This window comes from Phoxinus phoxinus (genome assembly GCF_949152265.1).
Source record: "Phoxinus phoxinus genome assembly, chromosome: 3".
In the NCBI taxonomy this organism is placed as follows: Eukaryota; Metazoa; Chordata; class Actinopteri; order Cypriniformes; family Leuciscidae; genus Phoxinus; species Phoxinus phoxinus.
In genome coordinates, this window is record NC_136878.1 from 13,200,952 (window position 1) to 13,220,332 (window position 19,381).

Here is a 19,381-nt window from a genome sequence, read left to right on the forward strand (position 1 = left end):
TCAATGATGCGTCTCAACCCTTGGCATGATAATCACAGTCTTCGCTGCCACTTCACAGACTGACTCACTCACTCACTCACTCACATACACCATCACAACTTCTCAGTAGTAGCCATATGAGCCTCACTGAAGAAGGTCACTTTTAATTGAATTGAAACCCTGAATAAACCCATCTTTCATTATCTGATCTTCAATCATACAAAAGTAACAATTAAAATGGAAATACGTTGTGGCAGGATTTGTAGGGTTGCATTACAGATAGGCTATTATTTCTCTCATATTCTCTCACTTCCAAAAGGGAAATTAAAGGGATACTTCACCGCTGGAAAGATGAATGTGTATTTAAATTGGGTCATGTAGTATAAATTATTTTAGAAGTTGGTGCCTTCTAGACTGAGAAAAGCTAGAAAATTAATTTTTGGCTCATGTGGATGAAAGACAACAACTCCCAGAATGCACTTGCTTCGCTGCCCTATGAGGCCACTCCCAAGCCACGCCTACCAGGTAACAGAGGGCAGTATCGGAAGTACTAGTTGACTCGAAACTGAAAAGACGCCATTTTATCGTGAGTCTCTGTGACGAGTTTGCGACAGCAATAGCGAGAGCACTGACACCACCAGTCCGCCCGGGCTTTTTCTCCTGGCCGCCAAGCAGGTCTTACTCCTCTGTCTGCTCCAGCCGCCTCTTGTTCCTCCATTACCCGCAACTGTTCCTCGCTGTATTGGGGCTCGTACAGGCAGCCACGAGCATCGGATTCTCGCACCAGATCTTCGAAATCCCCTTCTACCATATCAACTTCAAAACTACCTTCCGCCATCGTGGTTAGAATGGCGACTGTAGAAAGCAAAAGCCGAATCCTGGACATTTTGGGCGAACGCGCGAATCCGATGCTCGTGGCTACCTGTACGAGCCGCAATACAACGGGGAGCAGTTGCGAATGGTGGGGGAGCAGGATGCGGCCGGAGCAGCTGCTGCAGCAGAGGAGCAAGACCTGCTTGGCGGTCAGGAGGAAGAGCCCGGGCAGTCCCGGCCGGACATGTCCGGGAAAAAGAGGACGTATGGTCACCCCTACTACTACTCAGCTTTCTCCACAGAGCACGAGCCTGTTAGCTTAGCTTTAACAAAAGCATATATGCTGCCGCAATATCTGCATATCGCGACTGTAGCAAAGTTCGTTGTTATGGGAAAAAGGAGGCGGTAACCGACGAACGTTCAACAGACTTTAATAATAAAATAAACAAATACAAAAAGAAAGTAAAGGCAGCAGTCCCTCACGGACGACTGCTGCCACATATAATGAAACAGAAACACAACATAAAATCAAGGCCTGGCCTCTCTCGTCCTTCACTGTCGTTGCTCCTCCTTACCCCAGATTTCCACCAACTGCAGAACGGCTGCGGATCGGCTCCGCTGCGTGTCGGCTCCGTGCTCCGCCGTTCTTCAATACTCACCAGGTCCGGATTTGATGCGAAACGGCTGCGGCCATGACTGATATAGCTGAAGTCACGAGGACCCACGAGATTCACTTATCACGCGATATAACCTGTCTCGCACAATCTGCCCTGTGTTGAATTGCTGTGAAACGGCTGCGGCATCCGGCAAAAATAGAAGCTCTGCGTATCTGCTCCAGAGGGCTGCGGATCGCCAGAGCTGGGACGGAGTCGGAAAGCAGCTGTTCCGCAGTCAGTGAAAATACACACATTGACTTTAATGGAAACCTATTGACTCCACAGCCGCCCCGCAGTTGGTGGAAATTGGGGGTTAGAGACAGTTAAATCCTCCACGGCCTCCCTCCATGCCCTCTCTGGTGCTTCAAGCACTTCAAAATGCTCCCTTCGAGCCTTTGCAGTCAGCAGACTTAATAAAGATTCTGTCTAAGACTTTGCTGCTGGTTGCATGCATTGGCTTCCATCAAGCGTAATGGAAAAGGTTGAAGACGCTCTGATGGGAAGGTGGGATCTAATGCTTTCAAAGCTAGCCTGCTATTGCTAGCCTCTCCGAAATAGCCTACCCTGCCTTTAAATAATAAGACCACATCACAGTGTTTGCTACACACCTTGTTTCTAAGATTCTGAATATTCACTAGAACTGAATGGCACAGAAATGATGCTGGTCACTGAGCACACAGTGGAAGGAAAGCACAGTGTGAATATACTATACACATCCACAGCATTTTTTATTTTTCTGCCAAATGAGGCAAACAAAACGTTTTGTATTGACATGTTCACCCAATACAGTGCTGAAGAGGGAGCACTAGCCTATAAAATCCTGCATGAGCCACTAGCATAATCCGAATCATTGCACAGGTGACTAGATGAAAACTCTTCTATATTTACACACCCATTTTCTCCTTCATGACATTACTTTGAAAAATGAATATAGGTGAGGATAAATGTTTTTGCTTTAGGCTGAGAGTCAATCCACTCATTCTCACGGTTTCCTTCCTCCATATTATTCAATTGTATTATATATGGCAGCATGTTTTATCTGTATTTGTCAACACTTCAAAGCAAGATAAACTGGTGGAAATTAATTATTATATTATCAAATTGTATATTAATTATATTATAAAAAATAGTATTGAGAAATATGTGTTGGTTTATAAACATTTAAACTTTAATCAGTGTATTTTAATACTATCTGTGTAAAAACTATGGGAGTTTTAACAGTGATGCACCCTCCATTTAGACATGAACATCATTGATAAGGTTTTCTTTCTTTACATCAGTTTATGCTAGAATTCACTTGGTGGTTTGGTCATCTCTTATAGAAGACCTGGGTATTGGTGGTTATTGTTCTGTCACACAGATATATAATTATTAGCTTGAATTACAGGCCATACTGAATGATGTGTTTGATTGGAGGCAGAGAGGCAAACATAGAAATCAGAGACAAAGGAATTTTATAGAACTTGAAAAGATTGTGAGAGGCATGCAATCATCTTTGCTTTTCAAACACATAAACACATGAAAAAAACGATCCATATATGCAAGAATATGATCTGAAGAAAACCGTCTGCAGTAAATCAATGTTTTCAGAAAGACTCTTAACACATCTAAAGCAAAAACCTGTTAGAAAGAAATAAAACACTTAAATAAAATATTTTAAAAACAACAAATTAAGAGTGAACAATATAGTTTACAATTTTTTCATAATGAGATGAACCTCTTTTTATTTTAGAAATTTTCACAAGGCAGGCATGAGGAGAAGGTTTTGTTCTTTGATAATTATTTAGAACCTTTGAACATTTCTAAATCCAGCTCTTCCTTTTTTTCTTTTTTTTTTATCTATCAGAAAAGACAGTTTGCTAGCCATACTGTAGATTGCACATGCTTTAATTCAGGGAGAGAGAGCCATCTGACTCAAAGCCGCTATTGTCTTGAATAAATGTCAGTCTTTTCAGGAATTATCAGCCTCACCTTTGCATCCATAAATGGATTTATTTGGCTTACTGACCAAAGCTACTGGTAGACTTTAGTGCATTCAATGCCTCAAAAAAGAGATTAAATATTGAAATTTAAAATAACCCCTAAAGCCTCATTTGAACTGTGTGGGTGAGATAGTCTTTTCACAATAAAATTCCCAGAAACATAATTCATAATTCCACAGATCAGTCTCTTAAAGATTTACTAAACAAAATGCAACACTTGTTTGATTTGATTTGAATGCTTGATCTAACATGGTGAATCAGGATTCAAAAGGGTCACAGACAATATTTTTCATGATATTTATATTTTAGTGTATAAGTTTTACTATTTGTACCGTTGTATGGTAAACAATTAAAAAAAAAAAATTGTGTTTGGGTTGTAACACAGCTTCTCTAAATACTGTTTGTGTACTGTCCTTTACATGAGAAAACAAATTGTGATTTAATTATGTTTTCTGACTAAATAAAAGCTCTATTGTTCAACATTTGAAAACAAAGAAGACTTTTCAATACCATAAATATGAGTACTCTAATTGTATTGTTCTGTAAAATAAAGTTATGATTATTAATTATTATTAATTATAATATGTTAATAATAGGTGTTCTCATTCGGTATGGAGACAGTCAGATTGCATGTTTCCTTTTGTGTTTTTTATCATTTCTGTATGTCCTGCTGAAGTGACTGGTATAATGAAACCTTGTTTGAAAAGCTTCCTCTCTGGCTGGTGAAAGACAGGCCTTTAAATCAGGGTCATGAAAATGGTCATGGGATTGGCCAGTAAGTGCATAAATATTTTGAATTCAGCAGATGGAACGATTTTCACAGCTCCATCATCAACCAGAGAACACCAGCCAAGCCATTCCCATGAAATGCTAAATGAAGGTTTGATAAGTGTAATCTGTTCAAGGTTTTTGACATGTCCAACAATATTCTTGTCTATCAAGGCCCATTCTTTTTTTGTATCTGAATTCTACCAATGGCAACAGGTACAGGTGCTGCTTAAAAGTGCACTCAGTCAGCCCTTAACACAAAGAACCTGCTTGGAAATGATTGTCTTAACTACTTTCATTTACAGTCATTATCTGGATTAATTAAGCCTAAAAAAATGCAGATAAGCTGGCAATCTGTTCATCAAGGGCATACTCTCTGAGTATCTTAGTTTATGAACCCTTTCTCAAAAGACATCAGTTATGTTTGCTGTACAGAGACATATCTTTATTTGCACAACACTTTCATAAAAGCTGTAGTAAATGTCTGTAATTAAGCATCTCACCTGGACTATTTAAACAGAAATATTCGCCATCAACATATGATTTTGTTTTCTCGGTCATGTGTTTGTGCCTTCAGTCTCTCCAGGTTGTTGGCAGTGTGGTGGATGTGTGCTTTCTGTGAAAGGGATGAATTTGAACTTTATCATTGATATTATTTGATTCTTGATATTTAATACTGCAATGCTTTTAAAGGATTTTTAGTTGTTGATACATTGCCTATTTTAAGGTCAAGTGCTGATGCTTACTGCATGTTGAGACACCAACGTGTTACATCTCTCTTTGTGCACTTTTGAAAATTGCTGCTTTATGTACAGTATGTAAATGTTGCCATGTCATAGTTTTAGCCTCAAGCAATGTGCTTTTAACTGTTGTAACTAAAACCTTACTTAATAGTAAACATACTTTTACGTTTAGTTTTACTGTAAATTTAAGTTAAATCTGTAATTTTTTTCCAGTAAATTTCTGGCCACCACATCTGCCAGTTTTTTTACTGTAAATTTCACTGGATTTTTTTTTTTACAGTGTACAAGAAGGACTAAATTTGTATACATGAACAACATGGTGTGAATGAGAAAGTATGTGCACAAAAGACAACAATGTCTTACTATGCCATTTATAGATATGTGTGCTTACAGAGATGTGGTCGACTAAAAGCTAAAAGGTGTTATTAGCAATTTTTCATAAATCGTTTTTTGTTATTCTGGTTGAAACTCAATAATAGAAGTGGTCATATAAAAAGGCTACATTCTGTAGAATTTTCAGGACCAAAAAATGTTTGTCCAATCATTGGATTCGGTCTAAATCCTGTCATCATATTCACTTATCCCATATTTTTCACGCACCCAAGCTCGCACAGACATCACACGTCATCAGCACGTCTAGTTGTAGACAGACCCTGCGTCTCAATGTTCATACTATCATCCTAAACATATGTGAGATTAAAATGAGTGTCCCCCAAAGTATAGTATGTTGAAAAGAGTATGCCAGAAGTTCCCGGATGGTCTACTATTCTTCGAGGATTTTCGAAGTGTGGACCAGTGCACACTCTATAGGCTAATATTGCCCACAACCCATTGTGCTCTGGAGGAGGAACTATAAAAACGATTGAAAAGTGTTAAAAAACTACAACACATGGTGGATATGCGCGACCAACGGTGAGAGGTTTAGATGAAGGTTTGGGTGACTAATCAAAGTTTAACCAGATAGAAAAATATGAATTTAATGTCATCCGTGTTAAATTTCATCTGTAATAACAATGTGGACTTTTATAAAAATCCATTTGGCCATTACCTTTTAAATGCATCATTATGCATTAATATGAGGCGAGTTCTCTGCTGATCTAAGTGCTTCTGCATTTATCTCCGATCCGGTAGGAAATGAAATGTGGAGGATGTTATCTTTGACAAGATGATTGACAGGTCAGTTTGCGTGACAGGATGCGTGTAACTAAGCGACAGAGAGCGTTAAAGACGCAATTGTATGACGTGATAGTATATCCCAAAGCTTGTCTATACTTTTCTGCTACACACTCAAAAGTATGCACTTTTACTTAAAAAAAAAAAAAAGAGTACATTTAGGGCGTAGTATAAGTAACTTAGGCGAATTGAGACGGAGCAAGACAGTCATCTGTGCAACACGCAAACAAACAGCAGCCACCTTTAACAGCTCCCCCTGAAGCAAAACAACAAGCTGCATTCACGCCATGTCAGTTACAAGATAGCAACCTGCAATGTTTGTCCTAGACTGGGATTTATGTATTTCTCTGGCAACACTATCAACACTGAGATGAAACTGCAGCAGTCAGGTGGTACAAGTCTGAGCTCTGTAAGATGTTTACCTTCATTATTATTGTAATTTTATGTGCTTTGAGACATGAGGTTTTTTAATACCATCTCTAGTGACGCTTTGCAGAATCTGCTCTGGCTGTGTGCCTCATGTATTTGGAAGGAGGCGTGGCTTTGGAGACGCTCTGAAGGGAGGGTGGGATCTAATGCTTTCAAAGCTGACATTATAGCCTCTCCTGAATTGCCTACACGTATACCTTTAAGTTAGCTGATTATTTTACTTAAAGGTTTTTCCCCTAATAGGGATCTCCCAGTCACGTGACCCCTAACCGCGTTTCAGGCATTTTGACGGAATAGATCCGTCAGCTACTCAGTGGCAATGGATCTATTATTAGGGGTGGGTAATATATAATATTATTATATAGGTAATATTAATAGGTATAATTATTTTATAATTAGTCTGAATATTGCAATACTTTGCACTACAGTATTGATATATAATTGCGTGCGCAAAATATCTCGATATTGAACAGAATCGTTTTTCTCCCCCACCACTAACTGTTATCTATTATTAGAGCAGCGGCCGTCAGCTAACTCTTCACGTCATGTCATCGCACTTATTAGCATCACAAAAAGATATATACAAGAGAAAGATAAAGGAATTATGATCCATATGGAGCACCACAAGTTCTTTTTACAGGCATTAAATGTGTAGAAAAACTTCCTGACATTGAGTTCGGTAATATTTACAGCTACTCACTTCCCATCACGCTACACCGGAGCTTCATTAAAAGCATACAAAAGCTTAACGTTAGCAATTATAGTACCTGTAATAATTTTTAAACTTGAGTTTACAGGTAAAAACACAAAACAAAATCACCTGTTTATTGCCGCCAACCACTTGTTTCTCCGTTTTGTTTCTTTTGGGATACGGTATAAAGATATTCCTTTTGTATGATCACATATCTGATCGCATCTAACTGTACAGCATCGCTCGGGCATGATAGGAATATTTTGCGACGAGCTGTAGTATCACCGCCGGTTTAGCATTTTCTATTCCGTCAAGATGGCTGCTCCAAATGGCGTGACGTCACGCGGAACATCCCTCTGTTTGGAGGATCTTTGTTGACATCTTTGTACGCATGCGCGAGTGGTTGTGTGGCAACAAAACAAACAGTATGGCGGGCTGTAAAGACCATTGAAGCTTCCCAAGGCGGTAATCCATCCGCCGGAAACTGAAGCCTTCCCGGGCGCCGCCATTGTAGCAGAACTTCACCTGCTGTTAGCATTATTGACTCCCATTCATTTTTGCGTCACTTTGACAGCGAATAACTTTACATCTGAGGCGTCCAAAGACTCCATTTGCCCATTATTTATTTCTAAAGAAACTCGACAATGTATAAAAGGCTTCATTACCTTGTACCTTACGTTATGGCCCTGTAGAAGCCGATTTTGTAAAAATAGGCAAACGATTGCGTCATAACCAAGCGACTCTCTGTCGCACTGTAAAGAAATTACCGTATAGACCGGCGGAGAAGCTCGCAAGCAATCGGGGGGACGTGAAGGCATAAAGTCCGATAAAGTCAAGGGAGTAGCCCACAGAGAGTGATAAAGTTGATCCTGCTGCTAGCTCATGGATAGCTAATACTCACGCTCTCCGTCTCTGCGAGATTCGTAAGGGAATGATTCAGATTTCTCTCGGCACAGCTACTAGAAGACTGACAGCTGTCAGACACGATGCTCGCGTCACCAAGCTCAGTTTGAGCCTGCGCAGTACGCCTGGCGATCAGGAAGTGAGTGCTTCAAATGGGCTTCACTTTTCTCCGTTGAAATCTATGGGGTCGCTGTGTCCATCTTATATACTGTCTATGAAGCTTCCCCGGGCGCCGCCATTGGCTAGCGGACCCCCACCTGTTATTAGCATTCCATTGACTCCAATAACTTTACATCTGAGGCGTTTAAAGACTCCATTTGTCCATTGTTTATTTCTAAAGAAACACGAAAATGTATAAAAGGCTCCATTACCTTTTATCTTACATTATGGCCCCGTAGAAGCAGTTTTTGTAAAAATAGGCTAACGATTGCGTCATTACCGATTGCGTCATAACCTCTGTCGCACAAGCCGAGAAATTACCGTATAGACCGGCGGAGAAGCTCGCAAGTAATCGGGGGGACGTCATTAAGTCAAGAGAGAAGCCCATCGAGAGTCATAAAGTTGATCCTGCTGCCAGCTCATGGACAGCAAATACTCACGCTCTCCGTCTCTGCGAGATTCGGAAGGGAATGATTCAGATTTCTCTCGGCACAGCTACTAGAAGACTTACAGGTTGCTCACTTCACATCTACGTCGTCAAGCTCAGTTTGAGCTTGCGCAGTTCGCCTGGCGATCAGGAAGTGAGCGCTTCTAATTGACTTCACTTTTCTCCGTTGAAACCTATGTGGTCGCTGTGTCCAGTTTATATACTGTCTATGGTAAAGACGCGACTCACGCGACGAGCACTTTCAAGAGAGTTAGTGGGCGAAATCCACAATATATAAGCACTTTAACATCTGAAGACCTGAACATCTGATTCAGTCTATGGTCAGATTGCATGTTTCATTTAGTGATGTGAGTGTATGTCCCGTTGAAATGAGATTAGACAGGTTAAGCAGCACCTCTGAGGGTTCAGCACGAGCAGTGCTGTCAGGTGTTCGCAGCAGTGCAGTGTTGGATGTTAATGGACATGACTCATGACTGCTCAGGCTGTTTTCTCCCAGTCAGACTCAGCAGGAAATGACTACCAGGATCATTCAGTCCATCTTACATTTTCTAACAGCCACGCATAAACTACGAGTGAAACGAATAATTTAAACCTAAAAGTATTTCTGCGAGAAAATATGTTTTATGATGACCTGCATAATTCATTTGGTTTTTGACTGTGGCAATCACAGTCAAAAACCAAATGAATTATGCAGGTCATCATAAAACATATTTTCTCGCAGATGAGTGTGAGTGATTGCAATAATCACTCACACCATTTAAAATATGCATTGCATTTATATGACAGACTTCTCTGGATTTCTTGTCCCTGTCTGTCGAAGATGACAATGGATGCGCTCGGTTATAGTCATCATTTAGAGCAGCGGAAACTTCCAGTAGGCTATATTCCTGCACAACCGGGGGCTGCAGTTTCAGGACCGCAGTTCTAGGACCCTAGTTTTTTGTGACAGCGCCACCGTGGCGTTCTTTAGCGCACATATAGGCTATGGTCTCTGCATTCCAGTTTGTTTATAATCGGCTGCATTCGAGTGATCTGCCAAATAGGATGCTCCACACAAATAAACCCATAACAGCTTATTGCTCTCTAAATGCACCACTCTAGCACTTGAGGGTGTTTATTGATTTCTGGTTATTTTGGGGAGGGTGCTTAATAGCACAATTAATTTCTGCTGCTCTTCGCATGTATCAGACTCCTACCTGGTTTCTATGTGAGCATACCTGGTCTGTACTGCCATCTAGTGGAGTGGGAAAGCATAAAGTAAACCAAATTCTTTGTGAATGATCACCTCTATGGATTGGTATTGCAAAACCACCACCAGTATGTTTATTTGTATTTTATTTGGTTTCAATCATTGCTTCATACATGCAAAAAAAAAAAAAAGTATTATTTTAAGTGACATTAATGTTAATACTCAGTGTTAATGAAATAAACTCAGTGTACCGGTATTGCTCAAAACAACAGTAGGACTGCTGCTATGAACTTCACTACAATGTTAATACATTCTCTCTGCACTGTCCAGTGTGTCGCGCAGTTTTGATACACATATTTCAAGAGTTGGTCAGCTAAATTAAACAGGTGGTGTGCCACATATGTATAGGCTATGGCTAGTTGTGACAGCAGATGCCACATAAATTATTATTGATTGCGATAAATAATATGCTGTTCTCAGTAGGCTAAGATAAAGCCTCCAGCATCCGTGGCTTATCATATTAATGTATGTTACTGTCAAAATAATCAACTTGATGTCCATCCACTGTATTTACAATGTGAAGTCAGGAAATCCTGGACTAAATTACATAATAATAACATGACTCAATAATAACAAACATTTTATTTACACAATTACTCTGAATAAATAAAATAAGATAATCCTGCCTGAATTGCCTCAGTTTGATGTCTTTTTGCAAAAAGGGTCAAAGAGTTAGTGACAGTAACACTCTAAAAAACACTCTGTAATCATTGGAACATATGATAGCCATGCAGGAAAAGGATGAGAAGTGTGTTTGACAGGTCTAGATAGATAAATTTCACTACATCTGTATTTTTTACCTTTTATTTTGTTCCTGGTGTTTCAAAAGACAGGAATGTGCTTTGCTACATTTTTTGGCATTGTTCACATTTTTAGGTTATGACAAATCTCATAGGCCTAATCAGTTGACAAGTACCTTATTTGGGCAGAGTGGAGAGAAAGGACATAGATGTTGGATGTATAGAAGTCATACACATGGGAAAAGTCTTTAAAAGTAGACACTATGCAACATCTTATTAATGACGTACATTTCAATACTTAAAGACTGTATACAAAACAGGTCATAAGCAGACAATTAACTGATTTTATTACTATAGTTGTATGATTAATTCAACAAATGTCAGTATTCATATCATAATGAAATATGGAGATCAAAATCAAAAGTGGTTAAATGGAAATGTTTTATTTCTTCAACAGTTTTGTTCTCCCTATATTTAGGAGAGAATAATGGCATCTGCAAGCAGCAGTAAGGCTTAAAATTCTGTCACATGATATTATTTCATTAACACACAAAATATAGCATAATTTCGGTCATGTGTTTCTCTCTTCCTTCACAGACGAGTTTCATCTTATTGTCCCTAATGATTCTCAGAGTGCTGAGGTCAAACTGGGGTCTGATGTCACCGTACCGTGTCATCTCTCTTCTGAAATCAGTGCTTTTGACATGGAGATCAGATGGTTTAAGGAGACAGACTGTGCTTGTCTCTATAAGAACAGAGAGGTGATAAGGAAGGAGCTACATATTATAAAATACTATAGCGCAAAAAACACACAAACACAGTCATTGATTGACAAAGTACAAGGAAGCACAATTTCTTCCTCATTGCTTTAAACCCATAATTGCAACTGATTTTTTTCGGTAACATGCAAACTGTAACGATTAGAGGTCTTTCACACAGAGAGAACACGTTTTCCATTCCATTGTTTTTCTATGTATAGACGCTAAATTGACGTGTTTCGACGTTTTAGGCCGAGTGTTCACCGAAGTGTTTCTCAGCAACTGAAAAACGTCAGGTGCTCAGCTAAAGATGCCCAGCTGCAGGCGCTTGAGTGCTTCAGGCAGCATCTGGCTTTTTTTTTTTCTTCAGTGTAAAAAATACTCTGAAATCATTGGAACATAGCCATGCAGGAAAAGGATGAGACGTGTTTGACAGGTCTAAATTTCACTACATCTGTATTTTTAACCTTTTACTTTGTTCCTGGTGGTTCAAAAGCAATGACACGAATGTGCTTTGCTGCATTTTTTGGCAATGTTCACATTTTTAGGTGACAAATCTCATGGGCCTAATCAGTTGACAAATACCTTATGTTGTGGGTTGGGCAGAGTGGAGAGATAGGACATGGATGTTGGATGTATAGAAGTCATACACAGATTAGCCTATAGGTAAACTTTGAAGTTTTTTCAAGTTCAATCCACAAAACAGTTTCTGAAACGTAAATATCCAACAAGGCAAGCACACTGGAGATTAAGCAGCATATCAAAACAGGCATCACAATCAATTTTGAGTTGGCTAACAAAACACCTTTCATTCTGATGAAGGACATCCAAATAACCTGATAAAAAAACACAGAGAAATAGAAAATCTATTTCTCTTAAGAAGAAGCTTAATGCTCTTTTATATTCTTTGAGTGCAAGTGAAAGTAAGTGTGCTTTCAGTAAAAGTGAAAGAGATTTGAATGCTTAGTGTGACAGGGTTCACAGTCAACAACAGGAAAGGCGAAGACTACTCTGAACAATTTCAACAAAATCACATAATTATATGAACAAAACTCAAAGTTTTTTTTGACACAAAACTTGTGAGAGCTTCAGGTCCTCTGCACATTCTTCAACTCAGACTGGATATATTTCGACAGAAAAGGTAAAACAACAAGCCCTGGGTCTGTTCACACACACACACACACACACACACACACACACACACACACACACACACACACACACACACACACACACACACACACACACACACACACACACACACACACACACACACACACACACACACACACACACACACACACACACACACACACACACACACACACACACACACACACACACACACACACACACACACACACACACACACACACACACACACACACACACACACACACACACACACACACACACACACACACACACACACACACACACACACACACACACACACACACACACACACACACACACACACACACACACACACACACACACACACACACACACACACACACACACACACACACACACACACACACACACACACACACACACACACACACACACACACACACACACACACACACACACACACACACACACACACACACACACACACACACACACACACACACACACACACACACACACACACACACACACACACACACACACACACACACACACACACACACACACACACACACACACACACACACACACACACACACACACACACACACACACACACACACACACACACACACACACACACACACACACACACACACACACACACACACACACACACACACACACACACACACACACACACACACACACACACACACACACACACACACACACACACACACACACACACACACACACACACACACACACACACACACACACACACACACACACACACACACACACACACACACACACACACACACACACACACACACACACACACACACACACACACACACACACACACACACACACACACACACACACACACACACACACACACACACACACACACACACACACACACACACACACACACACACACACACACACACACACACACACACACACACACACACACACACACACACACACACACACACACACACACACACACACACACACACACACACACACACACACACACACACACACACACACACACACACACACACACACACACACACACACACACACACACACACACACACACACACACACACACACACACACACACACACACACACACACACACACACACACACACACACACACACACACACACACACACACACACACACACACACACACACACACACACACACACACACACACACACACACACACACACACACACACACACACACACACACACACACACACACACACACACACACACACACACACACACACACACACACACACACACACACACACACACACACACACACACACACACACACACACACACACACACACACACACACACACACACACACACACACACACACACACACACACACACACACACACACACACACACACACACACACACACACACACACACACACACACACACACACACACACACACACACACACACACACACACACACACACACACACACACACACACACACACACACACACACACACACACACACACACACACACACACACACACACACACACACACACACACACACACACACACACACACACACACACACACACACACACACACACACACACACACACACACACACACACACACACACACACACACACACACACACACACACACACACACACACACACACACACACACACACACACACACACACACACACACACACACACACACACACACACACACACACACACACACACACACACACACACACACACACACACACACACACACACACACACACACACACACACACACACACACACACACACACACACACACACACACACACACACACACACACACACACACACACACACACACACACACACACACACACACACACACACACTTCTTCGTTTAAAATGTGAATGAAAAGTCTTTAAAAGTAGCATCATCTTAAAATGTGGCGTTATTGTGTGAGACAAAAAAACAATTCTGTCCAGATGATTCATGAAACAAACATTCTGCTGTAACAATAATAAGACTTATTGTGTTACTGTGACAATGACATTTCAATACTTAAAGACTAATAAGTACAAAACAGGTCATAAGCAGACAATTAACTGATTTTATTACTAGTTGTATGATTAATTCAACAAATGTCAGTATTCATATCAAAATGAAATATGGAGAAATTTTTTGTCAAAAGTGGTTAGATGGAAATGTTTTTTTCTCCCTATATTTAGGAGAGAATAATGGCATCTGCAAGCAGCAGTAAGGCTTAAAATTCTGTCACATGATATTATTTCATTATCAAATATAGCATAATTTCGGTCATGTACACAAGTCCATGTGTTTCTCTCTTCATTCACAGACGAGTTTCATCTTATTGTCCCTAATGATTCTCAGAGTGCTGAGGTCAAACTGGGGTCTGATGTCACCGTACCGTGTCATCTGTCTCCTGAAATCAGTGCTTTTGACATGGAGATCAGATGGTTTAAGGAGACAGACTGTGCTTGTCTCTATAAGAACAGAGAGGTGATAGAAGGAAGGAGCTACGAGGGCAGAACAGGTCTGTCCACTAAAGAGCTAAACAGAGGAAATGTTTCCTTGAACTTCAGAGAGTTCAGAGAATCAGACATAGGGGTTTACCTGTGTCAGGTCATCAGTAAAGACAGAACAGAGGAAATAACAATAGAGTTAGAAGGTGAGCATCAGCTCAATGTCCTCAACAGTCTCCTAGAAAGAGATGAATGGTGAACTGATACAACAAATCCAATAAAACACATGCTCATGCTTTAAATTGTGTCTTGTTCCCTCAGCAAGGGAAGATACTGATGGCCAACCAGTAAACCAGCCATCAAAGATTCAAGGTAGACAAGTTTATCTGACACTTCATGAGGTAGGCTAAGTTGAATGGTTAACTACTGTACATTAACCATTAACGTAATGTAATTGCTTTAATGCATTACTGTTTCCCAGACTTACTCAGTTTTTTTTATCACTTGGTTTGATTTAATCATTATGCACAGGGATCCCAAATCCCACAGCAGGATTCATTATAAGCAGCTGTTTTGCTGTCCAGACTTTTTATTTAATTGTATATGCCCAGTATTTACATACACTTTATATTGTAAGCCAGTGTAAGGTCATAAATGTGATTAGAAAATGGATGCAAACAGATATAAGACATGATTGTTTGACATGATTGTCTAAAGTACCAAAAGCAATACGGAATCAGCTCTAATCAGAAGTGAGTCTAAAATCTGTAACATCAGCTCTATATGGTCATAGCTTTAGAAAATACATTTTTGTTTTACTGATTCCATCCGTAACTGTAGAAACATAACAGAATCTTTTTATTTACTTCCACAGTCAAACAGAACATGTGGGGAGAATCAGAGAATGAAAATGGAGGAATCCGCTTTAATGACAGGTGTTGTTAAAGTTTACTATGTTTGTGTGTTATAAATCAGGACAGACACATTAGGGAGTGTTACAAGGTCTGACAGTGCTGCTCCACCACAGCTCTCAAAGAAATAAAACATTAATTTGGGATTAGAAGATAGAACACCTCAAGACAGAGTCTTATCTCCCACTCTGAAACTTATTTATAACTCATATATATAAAAAACCCAGCCAAGAAGTACAATTAAAGAATATGTTTATTTAAACATACCGCGGTAACTTGATTAGGAGATCAAACGGAAAAGCTTCTGAAGAGGGAAAGGCCTAAACAAAAAACTAAAGTAGCCAGGTAACTATGGTTACACATCTTTACTACACATATGAGAAAGAAAATTAAAATAAACAACCTGCTTGTCTCGCTGGCTAACCACAAAACTGGAGAAAGTATGGTAAAAAAAATAATCAGATAAACAGGCACCCTTCTCACTACAAGGTGTGTGCAAAACACACTCTATTTCTTTCACGCTTTGTTTTTTTCTTTGACATTGCCTGAAGCAGTCACATATACATTTAATAATAAAGTGTATCAGGGAGATTAAATACCATCTGGTAGATAAATAGACATTATGTGATTTCCATTTTCAGAGCTTGAAGTGAATTATGTGAAGGTCCTTCACCAAACGATATTCAAGGTTTTCAAAAATCAAGGGAAAAAACTGGAACAAACTGAACTACAGTTGAAGGCATCCAAGGCTGACTTGGAAAGAGTCTTACAGCAATTAGAAACAATTCGAGAAAAATCTGGTCTCCTGGAAAATAAAAAAGACCTTGATATGAAAGAATCACAGATGCAACAAATAGAAAAACAACTGCTACAAATAACCAAATACATTGAAGAGAAACAGAATCAGCTTGAGGAGAAAAACACACAACTGGAGGATATGAGCAAACAGATAAGCGGGAAAGAGAAACTGCTGGAGAGCACAATCAAAGAGATGGAAACCAGTAAACAACAACTACAGACACTGAGACAGGAGCAAATGAGACAGCAGGAAATGCTGGTGAAGAAAGAACAGTTGAGGATTTCAGGTAAGAAATTTGATCAAGAACATATCAATATAACCTTTTTGATCTAACATCTGGGATTGTGTTTATGCTTCTTTCTTTCAGAGTTGATTGAAAAATCCAAATGTCTTGAAGAAACAAAATCTCTTCTAGAAGAGAGAGATGGAAAGATTAAAGATCTGGAGAAAGAGAAAGACAGACTTGATGAAGAACTTCAAGACAAAGACAGACGTCTTAAGGACATTAACGCCAAACTGATGCAAACAGTCAGAGAGGTTGAAAAGAAACAGAATCAGCTTCAGGGGAAACACACACAACTGGAGAATATGCACAAAATGATGAGTGAAAAAATGAGACGCCCAGAGAACAAATCGAAAGATCTGGAAGCTAGTAAATGTCAACCAGAGGAACAGGAAACTTAAAGCACACATCTGGAGAAATAACAGTTGAGTGTTTGAGACAGATTTTTTTAAAAAAAACTATGGTGGCAGCTTCATTTTAAGGACATGCATTTGCTTTTTAAAATAATGGCAATAATTGCAATGTTTCTGGTTGTGTTTATTTTGGTGTTATGTGTATTTCATTTGTGGGTTGTTTATCTGCGCCTTTCCCAAAAAATCTCAGTTAATGTGGTGTACAGTATAATCGTAAATGTGTGTGTGTCTCCCACTGATCTATACGGTAAATGACAGTGGTGCGTCTCCTTTTATTTTACTTTTGTACTTGTAACAGGGTCAGATGACATTCCTGAGTTCAGGGCATTCCTGCAAGTCACTGGTTGTGTAAATGGTGTAGCAGCTGTTTAGATTACTTGTTAACTAGTTTAATAGTTGACCCAGAAGTTGGCTATGCAAAAAGCAACAAAAACTGCCCTTTGAAAATAGGCTGAACCCTAAGTTTAATGAAATAATAATTTTTGCCAAGCGTTTTTAGGGCGAACCCGATGAAAATTAATAACTAAGCATTTTTAATTGATAGCACTTACTGTATCACTGGTTGTAGCTTGCACAGTTTAACATTTAGGGTACAACAGGGCTAAGGCAAACCTTAATTTAATTTTTTTTTGCTTTTCACTGCAAACTTGCTTTACACATAGTGTGTGATTGCAAAAAAAAAAAAAAAAAAAAAAAAGTTTGTATTGAACATTTATGGAGCAACATATTTTGTGTGCAAATAACCCCTAAAAGTGATTTATTTTGTTTACAATTTTTATAAATGTATGAGGTGGCTACGGGGGCTCACCAGCATGGGTCAAAAGGCACACAGTATTGATACAAATACTTCAGCTAAAACAATATGTTTTAGTGTCTGAAGTTAATACTTGTTCAAAACAATCACTTTTGCAAAGTTTGTACTATTTTCTGTTTATTTTGACAAATAAAACAATTAATTTTTGTTCAACAAATATATGCCTACTGTCATTAAATATGTTAATATAAAAATATATTAAAAAAATTCAGAAACAACATTATTTTAAAGGTTCTGAAAGGAGATCCCATAATAATTTAATATAGATTTACAGTAGCCTAGTAACAATAAATTATATTTTATTATATGATGATCAATATCCTTTTTTAAATATATATTATATGGTTTCATTGTAAATGGTGATTATCTCTAAGGTGGACACCAACTTAATATATTATATATTATTTACCATCTCAATCTAACCATGTCATGTCAACAAATGGAAAAGTCAACCAGCTATTTATTATCATGTTGATTATTGTGCCCTTCGAACCAACAGCAGGGGTGCGTTTTACCCCAGTTACTATGTAAGCCTTTAACATATTCTTCTGTTACTGAACAACTGTTAATTACTTTGAACAAAACTGAAAATCATTAAGACCTTTGTCTCAAAATATATTCAATAATTTTAGCAATTCTCATTTGACTTAAATCTAGAACATTTTTTAAAACACCAAATATTAAAAACGGATGTTTTGGAAAGTGCTGCGGTCAAGTTTTTGTACCATCATTTAGAGGAAAATGAAATCAAAGGCGATCCAAATAAATAAATAAATTCATATTTTATTTTCAAATCATTATATGATAGTGATAATATGTCTAGATGTTATTGGCAGAATGTAGCCTAGTAGTTGTCAAAAATAATGTTATTAAATGCATGAGTCTGTTTTTATCCTACTTGCAGGGTCAGGTAGGCTACTATACAAGGATGAAACCAAAAATGCAAAACCGAAGGGTAATTCTTTGGACCAAGTTAATTTGTTTTAGTTTAATTTA

The 19,381-nt window shown here is 39.0% G+C and overlaps 1 protein-coding gene across 1 annotated transcript; it reads left to right on the forward strand.

Moving 5' to 3' along the window:
- Positions 1-12,395: 12,395 nt before the first annotated feature.
- LOC306995331 (uncharacterized protein) lies at positions 12,396-18,244 on the forward strand. The gene is made up of 7 exons (XM_079606863.1): positions 12,396-12,632; positions 14,911-14,938; positions 15,039-15,371; positions 15,487-15,566; positions 16,040-16,100; positions 16,718-17,161; positions 17,243-18,244. The coding sequence occupies exons 2-7, from the start codon at positions 14,920-14,922 to the stop codon at positions 17,557-17,559; spliced, it is 1,254 nt and encodes a 417-aa protein (XP_079462989.1). The 5' UTR covers positions 12,396-12,632; positions 14,911-14,919; the 3' UTR covers positions 17,560-18,244.
- The last annotated feature ends 1,137 nt before the right edge of the window (positions 18,245-19,381 follow it).